The sequence below is a fragment of the Halichoerus grypus genome, chromosome 7 (genome assembly GCF_964656455.1).
Source record: "Halichoerus grypus chromosome 7, mHalGry1.hap1.1, whole genome shotgun sequence".
NCBI lineage: Eukaryota > Metazoa > Chordata > Mammalia > Carnivora > Phocidae > Halichoerus > Halichoerus grypus.
In genome coordinates, this window is record NC_135718.1 from 100,102,299 (window position 1) to 100,116,101 (window position 13,803).

General features: G+C 34.2%; 1 protein-coding gene across 2 annotated transcripts in view; it reads right to left on the bottom strand.

Annotated features, from left to right (window-relative positions):
- KIFAP3 (kinesin associated protein 3) overlaps positions 1-13,803 on the bottom strand; it is a 184,772-nt gene that overhangs the window by 101,502 nt on the left and 69,467 nt on the right. For both annotated transcript variants that reach the window (XM_036097963.2, XM_078077942.1), the window contains exon 9: positions 6,325-6,503. In XM_036097963.2, coding sequence (XP_035953856.2) covers positions 6,325-6,503 — 179 coding nt within the window. The remainder of the gene's footprint in view (positions 1-6,324; positions 6,504-13,803) is intronic.

Here is a 13,803-nt window from a genome sequence, read left to right on the forward strand (position 1 = left end):
GGTCCTTTTTGAAGCACAGATACATTGGGAAAGTCTTAAGTGGAGGGTGGAACATGAACACTGAGAAAAACCCTCTGCACACCAAAGACAAAGCAATGCTACATTGGTGTGAGCTCATAATGCAGGGAGGGTAACCAAATGCAGCTCAACTCCTGACAAGAATGACTTAATCTCCCACATTAAGGCCTAGAAAATAAGGCCTGCCCATTTCCAGACATAAATAGTATTTATCTCAATCTCAACTCATCTAATGTGGTGTCTAGCTCTCAATCAGAAATTATGATTCATGAAGAGCAAGGCAGTTAATAGAACAGACTTAGATATGACCTGTATAATTATCAGAGAATTTAAAATAACATCAAAGAATTATTATTTAGTAATAATTTAAAGTGATTAGTATGTTAAAGGCTCTACTGGAAAAAAATGGATAACATAAATGAACAGAGAATTTGCAGACAGAAAGATACTAAAAGAAATTAAATGGAAATGTTTTAACATACATACACACACACACACACACACACACACACACACACACACACACAATACAGAGATAAAGAAAACCTTCATGGGCTCATTAGCAGACCTGATATAGCTAATGACAGAATAAGTAAGCCTAGAAGTAGGTTGATAGAAATTTTCCAAACTGAACCACAAAAAAAAAAAAAAGAAAAGAAAACAGCAATACAGTATCTAAGAGCCATGAGACAATATCAAATGGATTAACATGCATAACTGAAATCCAGTAGAAGAGGTGCAGAATGGTATAGAAGCAATACTTGAAGGGATAACGGCTAAGGATTTTCCAAAAATGATGAAAGAATCAAACCGAGGATATAAGCTCAAAGAACCCCAAGTAGACTACAACACACACTACCACATACTTATGCCTAGAGAGATATATATTCAAACTGCTGAAAAGCAAAGATAAAATCTTGGAGGCAGGTAGAAAATAAAAGACTCATTATATATAGAAGACAAAAGATAAGAATTACATTACACTTGTCAAAAACTATGAGAGCCAGAAAATAATGGAGTGATAGTTATAAAGTATGTCAACCTAGAATTCTGAATACAGTGAAAATATATTCCGAAAATCAATTATGAAACCAAAAGCTGGATCTCTGAAAATATCAATTAATATTGATAAACCACTAACCTACAAAAAAAAAAAAAAAGAGAGAGAGAGAGGGAAAGAGAGAGAAAAAACAAATTATCAATATCAGTAATGAAAGAAGGAATAATCACTTTAGTCCTTTGGACTTTAAAAACATAAGGAGGAAAAAGTACAATAATTTTTTTTGCCCATACATTTGATAACATAGATGAAATGGATACATTCCTTGAAAGATAAAAACTGCAAAGCTACCACTCAAAAAGAAATAGATAACATGATAGTCTCACAGGTAAGAAAATTAGAAAACTCCAGGCCCAGATGACTTTCTTACTGGTGAGTTTTGTTATATATTTAAATTGAAATAATGTCAATTCTACACAAACCCTTCCAGAAAAATTGAAAATGGAATGCTACCCAACACCCTCTTTAAGAACACAGTTATTCTAATAGCAAAACCAGACCAAGACATCATAAGAAAACTATAAACTAGTAATCGCTCATGAACACAGACACAAAAATCCTCAACAATATATTACCTAATCAAATCTAGGAATATATAAAATATATTTTATATATTGATATATATGTATCAGTATATCATAATCAAGTGGTGTTTATCCTCTGAAAGCAAGACTGGCTCAGTATCTATAGTCAATCAATGCAATTCACTATATCAACAGTCTAAAGAAGAAAAACCACGTGATCATCTCAACTGATGCAGAAAAGGCATTTAACAAAATCCAACATCCATTCATGATAAAAAGTCTCAGCAAACTAGAACTGGAACTTATGTAAACTGATGGAGTATCTACAAAAAAATCTACATAACACTATATATATATATAAGATTTTATTTATTTTACAGAGAGAGAGAGACAGCGAGAACAGAAACACAAACAGGGGTAATGGGAGAGGGAGAAGCAGGCTTCCCGCCGAGCAGGGAGCCCAATGCAGGGCTCCATCCCAGGACCCTGGGATCATGACCTGAGTCGAAGGCAGACGCTTAACGACTGAGCCACCCAGGCACCCAATACTATATTAAATAGTAAAAGACATTGCTTTCCTCCTAAGATCAGTAACAAGACAGGGGTATCCACTTGGAGCATTCCTTTTTAACATCATACTAGAGGGCTTAGCCAGTACAATAAGGGAAAAAAAAAAAGGGGGAGAAAGAAGGAAGGAAGGCAGAGAGGGAGGAAAGAAGGAAGGAAGGAAGCAAGCAGCGAGCTGAGAAAGAACCAGCAAGCATATAGATTAGAATGAAATAGAACTTTCTATTTATAGATAACATAACTGTCTATTTAGAAAATCTCCAAGAATCTACAAAAAGTCATTACAATTACAAAACTGAATTTAGCAAGGACACAAAGTAAATATACAAAAATCAACTGTAACTTCTGTATGCCATTAATCAACAACAGGAAACTGATCATTTATTTTTTTTAAAAACTAAAATTTCTAATAGTAAAACAGGTATAAATCTAACAAAATATGTGCAAAATATATATGCTAAAACCATAAAATGGTGGAAGAAATCAAGAAAGATCTAAATAAATGGAGAGCTATACCATGTTTATGGGGGAAAATCCAGTATGGTTAATATATTGAATCCTATCAATAGATTTAATGCAATCCCAGTCAAGATTCTAGGGCTTTTTTTTTTTTTTTTAAGAAATAGACTAGTTGATTCTAAATGTACATAGAAAGGTGAAGAATATGAAATAGTGACAAAAATTTGAAAAAGAATAATAACATTTGAGGCCTTATACTACCTGATTTCAAGACTTACTATAAAGCTACAATAATCAAGACAAAGATTTATCAGTGAAAGCATGGACAAGTAGATAAATGAAACAGGAGAGAGTCCAAAAATGAAACCACATATATATAGCCAATTGATTTCCAACAAAGGTACACAAGCAATTGTAAAGGCAATTCAGTGGAGAAAGGATAGTTTTTTCAACAAATGGTACTGAACAATTGGACATCTACATTTAGAACATGAATCTTGATCCATACCTTGCAACATATACAAAATTAACTAAAAATGAATATCCTAGACTAAAACAAAAACAACAGTAACACACTTCTTACAAAGCCTCAGAGAAAATAGGAAGAACTTTTTGTGACCTTGAGTTAGGCAAATATTTCTTAGATACAACACCAAAATGCAATCTATTAAAAAAGTTTTTTTGATATACTGGACTTCATAACAATTAAAACCTCCTGCTTTTTGAAAAGTCACAGAAAAGGAGAAAATACATGCAAAATATGTAACTGATAAAAGACCTATTCAAAATATAAAAAACTCTCAAAACTACACAGGAAAATAAGCAATATGAGGAATATATACCCTTTCTCTCGTTCCTCTCAAAATCATATTCTAATATGACTTATTCCCTTTTTATTATATTGTATTTATTTAATAAATATGCAAACTTAATTTAAATAATTTAAAGACTTTTTTTTAAGTGAACTAAATTTCCTTTAAAATACATTAACTCTAAAAAGCAAGGTCAGTGTCAGTTCACATCAACAGTAAAATGAACACTTTACTTAGACAAATAACACAACCTCACAAATAGAGCAACCATTCCTCATCTCTACCCCTTTTAAATAAAATGGCCACAGGCCTCATCTGTTACTAATTAAATCAAGTTATTATTTTTCTATTGAAATAGCAACAGTACACACTGGTTGTTATAGCAAACTTAATAATAAAGTAAGTAACTGGAGAGTTTTTTAAAAATTAATTTGTATTTCCATTGCAGAAAATGGAATGTGAAATATGTACCATGTAGTCCAATCAGATGGTTAAAAACTAGACATAGCCTTCTAATCATCTGTTTCTGATTGATAAAGCTCAATCCCCAAAACTAAATTTAGTAATTGCCTCAACATGCAATGCCCTTTCAATTCTATGTCTATAAAATGGAATTTATAGTTAATTAGTACTTTTATTCAATGTTTTATATAAAAGTGACAGTTTATCAACAATCTATCAGCAAATTTATTTCAGCCTTTAAGTAATTCTTTTTCAGTGTTTCTGGAAGCCAACATCTAAAAGTTGCTTATTATTAATCTTGCTAAAATTTTTTTTTAAAAAACAAAGACAATTTCCGCCCCCTCTGGTAACAGAGAAAGAATAGGAAGCCAAATACCTGCAGATGTTTCTTTGAGCAAATTACTTAACCTCTCTCATTTTCTCCTACTTCATCTGCAAAATTAGCTAAATCTAGACATGGATGTAAGGTCTAGTCAAGCTCTGAAGATTCTGATTCTATACAATGCCTTTAAATAAAATGCATTTCTTCCACAATAAAAGATGAAATGCATACTGTCTATAGTAAAAATCTGACTAATCACATAATTTTTATGACCTTGGATGAACGACCTTTCCTGAACCTCTGTTTTTCCTTCTCAATAAAAAGTTAGCTTTGATGAAACAATTTATATGGTATCTTCCAAATCTATGATCTTATCAGAAAATGATTTTTAATAATTTTGAGATCATTTTTGATAGAATGAACACATAAGTTTATTTCCTAAATACAAATCTAAGCAAAACATAGTAGACACATGCTGATGGCAAATCAATTTGAATTTTGCAAACCTACTAAAGTGAACTTAATCTAAACATGTAAATGGAAGAAAATACACTTCAACTTATAGCAAAGGGAAGCAATTATTTAGCTACACTCTATTCAAGAGTATATATATATATATCACCATCTCATCATATTCTTAAGATCAATGAAAACAAAAAATGTTTTATTAATCTAAATAAATTCAATCTTAAAACAATACCAGGCATACAGTGATCATCAATAATTATATACTAATGATGAAAATGACAGATACTAAATATCTGTGGTTAAAATAAAATTTTGTTTATTTCAAGTATCAGAATTCAAGGCACTTATTAAATCTGATAAATGAGTCTCAGATTTTCAAATAGCATGCTGCGTCATTCAGTGAGCATAAGGTACTTCCTAGTTCATTGAACTTCAAAAGAAGAAAAAAGAGCAGGCAAAAATACTATACGTTTAGACTATCTGAAGGAGAATCCACATACACCAATAATACACAGTCATATAATGACTTGTATTAGCATATACTTCTAAAATGGTCCTCAATGTAGTTAAGGTCAATGATTTAACAATTCTATTTCTAGGAATCTAAGAAATTAATCAGAAATATAGACAATGAGGGGTGCCTGAGTGGCTCAGTTGGTTAAGTGTCTCTCTTAGGCTCAGGTCATGATCTCAGGGTCCTGGGATAGGCTCCCTGCTCAGTGGGGGGTCTGCTTCTCCATCTCCCTTTGCTCCTCCCCCAACAGGGGTGCTCATTCTCTCAAACAAATAAATAAAATCTTAAAAAATGAAATTTAGACAATGATGCATATACAAATGTGTTCATTCAGGTGCTATTTATAATAGCTATAATTATCAACAACTTAAATATCTGAAATCAAGGTATGGTTAATATACGATCTATTTAACGTAACACTGTTACATTAGACTTTAATGTCATGAAAAAAAGCAGATAGCTTTTATTCTATCTTTACATTATTTCTGAATTGTGTATATTTTTCAGAAGGAGAAATACTATATAATCAACTTGTATTTCTTAAAGACCACTGTATCAACACAATATAAGATGGCAAACAGGAACCTACTATAATAATTCAAACAAGAAAATGAAGAGGGTATAAAGAAAGAGGGCATGAACTAATACAAATGTACTGAGAATAGAAAAAAGATATAACTTCAAGAGATACTTAAGAAACAGAATCAATAGGTTGTGGCTACCAACTGGAATGGCAGGTCAGAAAGGAGAGACTGGGCTAGACTGTAATTCCACACACTAATATCAGAAATGTAGAAGAAAAGATGATATAAGGGAAGATAATAAGCCAGATGATTCTGAAGCACAATCTTAAATATAAATTACTTTCTACATATTATGTTTAATATGGAAAGATTCATCCTATGTAATATGTTAGAAAAAAATTTTTAAACAGATAGTTTCAATTAAGTAGAATAAGAACTAATAAGGAATATATTTCCTAATGAAGTCATTTAAGTGAATTATTGCTATTGTAAAATTTTCATTCAGAATTATCTCAGTAGGGGAATAATATGTTTACTTTTATCAAAATATCTAACTTGAAAATGGTGAACATGGAGTATTTAAATGTAAGTTACCATATCATTTTTATTCTCCATAAAAATGCTGAGTTTCTTCAAGAATGACACAACTAGAATAAGCAGCTCAAAATTGTCCCGATCAAGAGCCTTCACCAGCATGTGAACTATGTTCTTGTTCCTCATCTTCAGTTCTGTACGTGTATCTTCAGCAAGATTCAGAAGCAAATAAAGAGCAACTAGAAGAGTAAAATGGATGAGTGTTAAATGACTGGCATATTGAATCAACAATTTAATAAATCATTTCTACTCAGCATAGTAACAGATGTAGTTCTAAGAAGATAATACATTATTTTGAAAATTTTAACTTATTAATTGGCTCATTAGGAAACATTTGTTATTATTGAGAAATATATATATGTTATATAAAATAAAAAATATATAGATATAAAATAATTTTCTTATGATGCTGAGGACGACACTAATCAAATTAAGATAATGATTCTTACCCTCTTGGAGTTTCGAGCTTAATAGTAAGCAAATGGCATTAAAAGTATATGTTGATAAATAATAAAACAGGCAGACAGGAAAAAATAATTTTATACATGTAGAAAACAAGGTAAAACTTCAATAACTAGGAGCTGCTATGTTAAAAAGAACTATAATCTAAGAACAAACTAATGGGTACCAGAGGGGAGGTGGGTGGGTGATAGGTTAAATAGGTGATGGGGATTAAGGAGTGCACTTGCTGAGATGAGCACAGGGTACTGCATGGAATTGTTAAATCACTATATTGTACACCTGAAACTAATATAACACTGTATGTTAACTAACAACAACAAAAAGAACTATAATCCAAAACATACAGTATAGCTAGAGCTAAGTATGAAGATACTAAAATCTATTTTATACATTCAAGCTGATTTTCTGATAGTTACTACAGAAAATGCCATGTTAAATTCAGTAATGCAATTGTTATACTAGACAAAGTTAAGGCACTGGCTACTAATTCTAAGCAAAATTTCTTTTAGATACCTGTAATAAAAATGCTTAGGTTCTCATAAGAAACTCATATGATTCTTCCCTTTTGACAGTGAGAATTTGTAATATATAATGTTTTCCATTTTGCCTTGACTGACAGGAAGCTTCAGAGTGAAGACCTGAAAGGTTTCTGTCAGAATTTGTAGGCTATTATGATCAACACAATCCTATGGCCTTGGTTTACTCATCATTTTAGCATTTCATTTCATGTATTCTTATAATCCATCACTATACCTTTATGAAAATAAGAAATATATGCAATAGTTGTAAATATTTAATTTACTTAACAAGTATTTGAGCTGTAAAGGCAATTCATACTAATTAGGGCTACTGTATGCCAGGCACTGTACTAGTTGATATATAATCAGTAAACCATTTTATTTTTAAGAAAACTTTATGGGGCAAGATTGATTATAAAGTTTACAGATGAGCAACCTCAGATTCAGAGAAGGTAAATAACTTGCCCTACCCACAGAGCAAAGAAGTGGCGGAGCTAAATTAAAATTCAAGCCCATCAGAATCCAAAGCTCACATATTTACACTACTGCATCATGCTGACTTTCCATGCAAGGCACTATTAAAAGGTTTTAAAGTTGTGTTGATATCTAAAGTCTCTTTCAGATGGGAGGGAGGGGAGTGTTCTAGGACCTAGACTGTTCCAGGGACCTTGGACTTTTTTAGCCTTACATGTTGGCTGCACATAAGCATTGCACAACATCTCTGGAGCAGCAAGGGAAGCCCTGGAGGGAGTTCTGTGGCAGCTATGCTCAACCTTAAGATCAACTGACTGGGCTGTTTTCATTAGGAAGTTTCTGCAGGATCATCTGGCCCCATTTTCCATGCTGCAGGATTGTTCTGACGCCATTTTCCACGCTGTCTTTTCATGTTGTTCCCTGTAAATACCGTGGAGGTGCTGACTATCTTTGATGTATTTTAGATCTGTTCCCCTAATATTCATGTCAACAAAAGGCTTGTTTCTCTGTCTGAAACCAAGCAATACGCTTAAAAAACTGGGAATTAAAAATTTGTGGTGTATGTTCTCTGATTGAAAGTGTTTTTGCACTAACTGAATCAATTTCTTTTTTTTTTTAAAGATTTTATTTATTTATTTGACAGAGACAGAGTGAGAGAGGGAACACAAGCAGGGGGAGTGGGAGAGGGAGAAGCAGGCTTCCCACCGAGCAGGGAGCCCGATGTGGGGCTCAATCCCAGGACCCTGAGATCATGACCCGAGCCGAAGGCAGGCGCTTAACGACTGAGCCACCCAGGCGCCCCTCAATGAATCAATTTCTATAAAAAGAATTTTTAATGAAGTTGTACTGAAAAAGCAAATAGTAGTCTTCTGCTTGCAACCAAGAGAGATATAATGGGTTGAACAGTGTTCTCCCAAAATTCATGTCCGACAGAACCTCAGAATTTGACCCTACTTGGAAATGGGTCTTTGCCGAGGTAATTAGTTAAGATGAATCATAATGGATTAGGGTAGACCTCAAATCCAATGACTTGTGTCCTTACAAGTATAGGAGAGGACATGGATACAGTGGGAGGGTGGCCATGTGAAGATGGGGGGAGAGACTGGAGCAATGCAGCTACAAACCAAGAAACACCAAGGATTACTAGAAGCCACCAAAAGCTAGGAAGAGAAAAGGAAGGATCCTGGAGCCTTCAGGGGGAGCATGATCTTGCTAACACTGTGATTTTAGCTTTCTAATCTCCAGAAACTGTGAGAGAATAAATTTCTGTTGTCTTATTAAAGAGCTACTTTGTGGTACTTTGTTTTGGCAGCCCTTGGAAATTAATACAACAGAGTAATGGGTACCAGATTTAAACTCTTACCTGAAACAACAACAACAATGACAACAACCAGACAAAAATATACAAAATAAAGATTTTCACAACAATGAACATCAGATAATGAAGGGCAGTGACCCAAAACATAAGAAATAAATGAGATGGCCTTGTGACTGCTCCAGAATACTGCCTTGAGAGTTTCCAGGTCATGACACAGAGGGAAAATCCTGGTAGAACCCAAAAGAATCCTAGAGTTGAAGAGAGGGAACCAAGATACCAAGGAAGCCAAAGTGGCTAGATTTCACAGAAAAGAATGCCATCGAGGAGAAAGCTGTACAGAGAGAGAATTCTGAACTTCTGCAGAGGACTACCTTGTATATTGAGCAGAGCACTAACTAGTTAGGAATCTGAGGCTGAAAACAGAACAAAATAAGAGAATTAGAAGAAAAAGTACATGGTACACACCCAAGGCTAGAAATAATGCTTGTTTCTACCAGCCATACTAGAAACTTCATAATTCATGGGCATTAGGTAGAGTACTCAGAAGGGTTTTGCCCTGAAAGTAGGGAAATAATAAGTTTTAGACTAAATGCTGCTTATGTCCACACCAACAAATCATAACAGAAACATTCAAAAATATCAAACTGCTTCCAAGTAATTTAACTATGTCCCAGAAGAAAGTTCAAAAATATTTTTAGGAATAAAAAAATATCTAACACCAAACAATATAAATTTTACACTGTCTGGCATTCAATCAAAAATTATCCACCCTTCAAAGGAGCAGGAAAATACAATGTATAAGGAGAAAAAATCAGCCAATTGAAATGGACACCAAGGTTAGAATGTTCAAACAGAAACATTAAAACAGACATAACTGTTTTCCAGATGTTCTGAAACTTAGGTAGAGACATGGAGGATATACAAAAGATTCAATTAACTTCTAGCAATGGAAACTATAATGAGTTAGATGGGATTATACTAAATGGGATTGACAGCAGTTTAAGAGACTGGAGAAGAAAAGATTAGTGAAATTGAAGACATGGTCATAAAAACTTTCCAAAATTAAACAAATGGAAAAAAAAACCCAGCAAAAATATAAAGATTATCAGTGGATTATGGAATAATTTAAAGTGGCCTAATTTACTTGTAATTAAAGTCCCTGAAGAAATAATAACCAATAATTTTCCAATATGATAAATATTATAAACCCACAGTTCTAATGAACCTAAGAACAAGAAACATGAAGAAAACTAAAGCAAGGCACATCATAATCAAAACTGTCAAAACAAATGATAAAGAGATAATCTGAAAACAGCCAGAGAAAAAGAAACTTTATACAGACAAAAAAAGAAAAAAAAGGAAGGATGACAGAAGACTTGTCAGTAAAAACAATACAAACAAGTCAACAATGGAAAAATGTCTTTGGTATATAGAAAGAAAAGTCACTGTTAAATTCTAAACCAGTGAAAACATTTCAAAAAAGAAAAAAAATATCTTTTTCAAACACACAAAAGATAAAATAATTCATTATTAAATCTGTCCTACAAGAAATATTAAAGAAAATCTTTCAGGCACAAAAACAACCTACTCAATGAAATATGAACCTACTCAAAAATAGTATCAGTGGAAATTGTAACTTTATTTTCTTAATATTTAAATATCTTTAAAATAAAAATGTTTCTATGTAAATTATATTTTAGGATTTATAAGTATATATATGTATATATGTGTGTATATAAGTATATATATGTGTATATAATATATAAGCATATATATATGTATATAAGCATATATATGTCTGCATATGTATGTATAACTAAGATGTATGTATAACTAATATTAATTATAACAGCAGAAAGTTGAGAAGGGAAGAAATGGGAGTAATGGTTCTTATACCACAGATGAAGTGGTACAATGTTACCTGAAGGCAGACTTAACTTATGATAAGTTAAATATGTAAACTTGGAGGCAGACAACTTATGATTAATTAAAGATGTATAATATAAATCTTAAAGCAACCAATGGAACAAAAGAGTCATAGCTAAGCCAACAATGGAGATAAATAGACAAAAAACAAAAACCCTTCATCCATAAGAATGCAGACAAGGAGGAAAAAGAGGGGAAAAGATGAAAAAAATAAATAAAAGCAAGACTCAACTATGTGCTATGTATAAAAGAACAATTTAATATAAAGATATAAATACATTAAAAGTAAAAGGATGGACAAATAAACAACATGCTAACACTAGTCAAACAAAGCTGGAGTGTCTATATTAATATAAGGAAAAGTAATTTCATTTTTTTAAAGATTTTATTTATTTATTTGAGAGAGAGAGAATGAGAGAGAGAGAGCATGAGAGGGGGGAGGGTCAGAGGGAGAAGCAGACTCCCTGCTGGGCAGGGAGTCCGACGCGGGACTTGATCCCGGGACTCCAGGATCATGATCTGAGCCAAAGGTAGTCGCCCAACCAACTGAGCCACCAGGCACCCAGGAAAAGTAATTTCAGACAAAAGAATATTATCAGAGGTAATGAAGATCATTTCATAATGACAAGAAGGACAAACTAATCAAGAGGACATGACAATCCTCTATCTTTCCATCCTTAAGAATAAAGCTTTAAAATTCATGGAGCAAAACCTGATATAACTGCAGGAAAAACAGTCAAATCCATAAGTTTAGTCAGATATTTTAATATTACTCTTTGACTAATTAATAGAACAAGTACAGAAAACACAACAAGATGTAAAGACTTGAACACATTAGCAACCAACTTCTCAGTGATATTTATAGAACATTCCACAGAACAGTATCAGAATGCACATTCAACTGTACACACAACATTTGAAACCATATTCTACACCATCAAACAAGTCTCAATAAATTAAAAATTCAGTTCATAAAAAGTATTTTCTCAGAGAGTGAGGAAGATGGCAGTGGAGTAGAAGGCCCCTAGGCTTGTCTCATCCAACTAGATAACTATCAAACCATCCTAAATACCCCAGAAATCAACCTGAAGACTGAAAGAACAGACTCCACAATGAAAGGGAGAGGAGAGGCCACATCGAAGAAGGTAGGAAGTGCAGAGACATGGCTTAGAGGCAAAACGGACTGTGGGTGCTTCAGAGGGGAGGGAGCATGGTTGTGGAGAAGGGAGAGAGAGAGAGAACTGGGGAACACACAAGGAGAATGTTTCCCCAAAGCCATTGGCTTGGAAAACAAGAGGGGCTGAATTTCCTGAGTTCTTGCACAATGGGGCTTAAAGCCTGGAGTTTTAAAGGTCAATGGGCTTGGCTGGAATAGAGTCCTGAGGGCACTACCCTACTCCTGGAGAGATGCAGGCAAACAACCCAGGGGCAGACAGTGTGGAAACAGCAATCTGAAGAATCCTTGGGACACAAAGTGGGGAGATTATTTGCTCTTCTCAGAGCATGTCCCCAAGAGGCAGCATTCACAGAGATACCTCTCTGGGAACAAAGGGGCTGGATGGTGCCATTTCCCACTTCTGCTCCTCAGCATAAACAGAGAGCCCCCTGTAGGAAGCAGCACAGTGCCCACACTCGGTCAAACCTGCCTTAGTCCCAGTGCAGTGGACCCCTCCCACAGAAGATCAATACAACCCCTGCTCACACCATGTTTCCCAACCAGAGAGTTCTTTTGCAGGGCTTCAGTTCTGGTGGAAGTGGTGTCAGATCTCATTTCACAAGAAGACCACATGACATCTAGTTAAAACTTGCCATATTCAGGTGAGAAACCAAATGCTGTCCACAGCAGGCAAGGAGAGCCTCTGCAGATGACTGGCTTGAAGGACAGAGCAAAACTCAACAGCAGGGCGCATGCGGCACATACCAGAGACACTCCCTGAAAGGCCAGGCCCTGGGCACTATATGACCTCTTCATCGTAAGGCCATCACTTTCAGGAACAGGAGACATAACTGGGTTTTACAATACACAGAAGAAGGCATAGATGTAGACAAAAATGCCAAGATAGAGGAATTTATCCCAAATGAAAGAGCAAGATAAGGCCAAGGCCAGCAATCTAAGTGAAACATATATAAGTAACATGCCATATTAAGAATATAAAGCAACAATCATAAGGATACTCACTGGGCTTGAGAAAAGAATAAAAGACATCAGTGAGACCCTTATCACAGAGATAAAAGAGTTAAAAAAGAATCAGAAACGAAGAATGCCATAAATGAGACTGGGAACAGGCTTGATGCAATGAAGTAGCCTGAAAGAAGTAGAGGAATGAATTGGTGACATCAAAGACAGAGTAACAGAGAATAATGAAGCTGAAGAAAAGAGAAAAAGAAGAATTATGCAACATGAGAACAGACATAGGAAACTTGTAAGTGACTCCATCAAATGTAATAACATTTGTATTATAGGAGTCCCAGAAGACAGAGAAAAGGGAACAGAAAATTTATTTGAAGAAATAAAGAAAACTTCACCAATCTGGGGAAAGAAACAGTCTTCACAGAGAACTCCCATCAAAATCAACAAAAGCAGGGCAACACCAAGACATATTGTAAATTAAATTTGTAAAATATAGTGATAAAGAAGAAATCTTAAAAGCAGCAAGCAAGACAAAACAAGTCCATACCTTACAAGAGAAGATCCACAAAGGTAGCTGGAGATTTCTCAACAGAAACCTAGCAAGCCAGAAGAGAGTGGCATGATATATTCAAAGTGCTGAATGGGAAAAA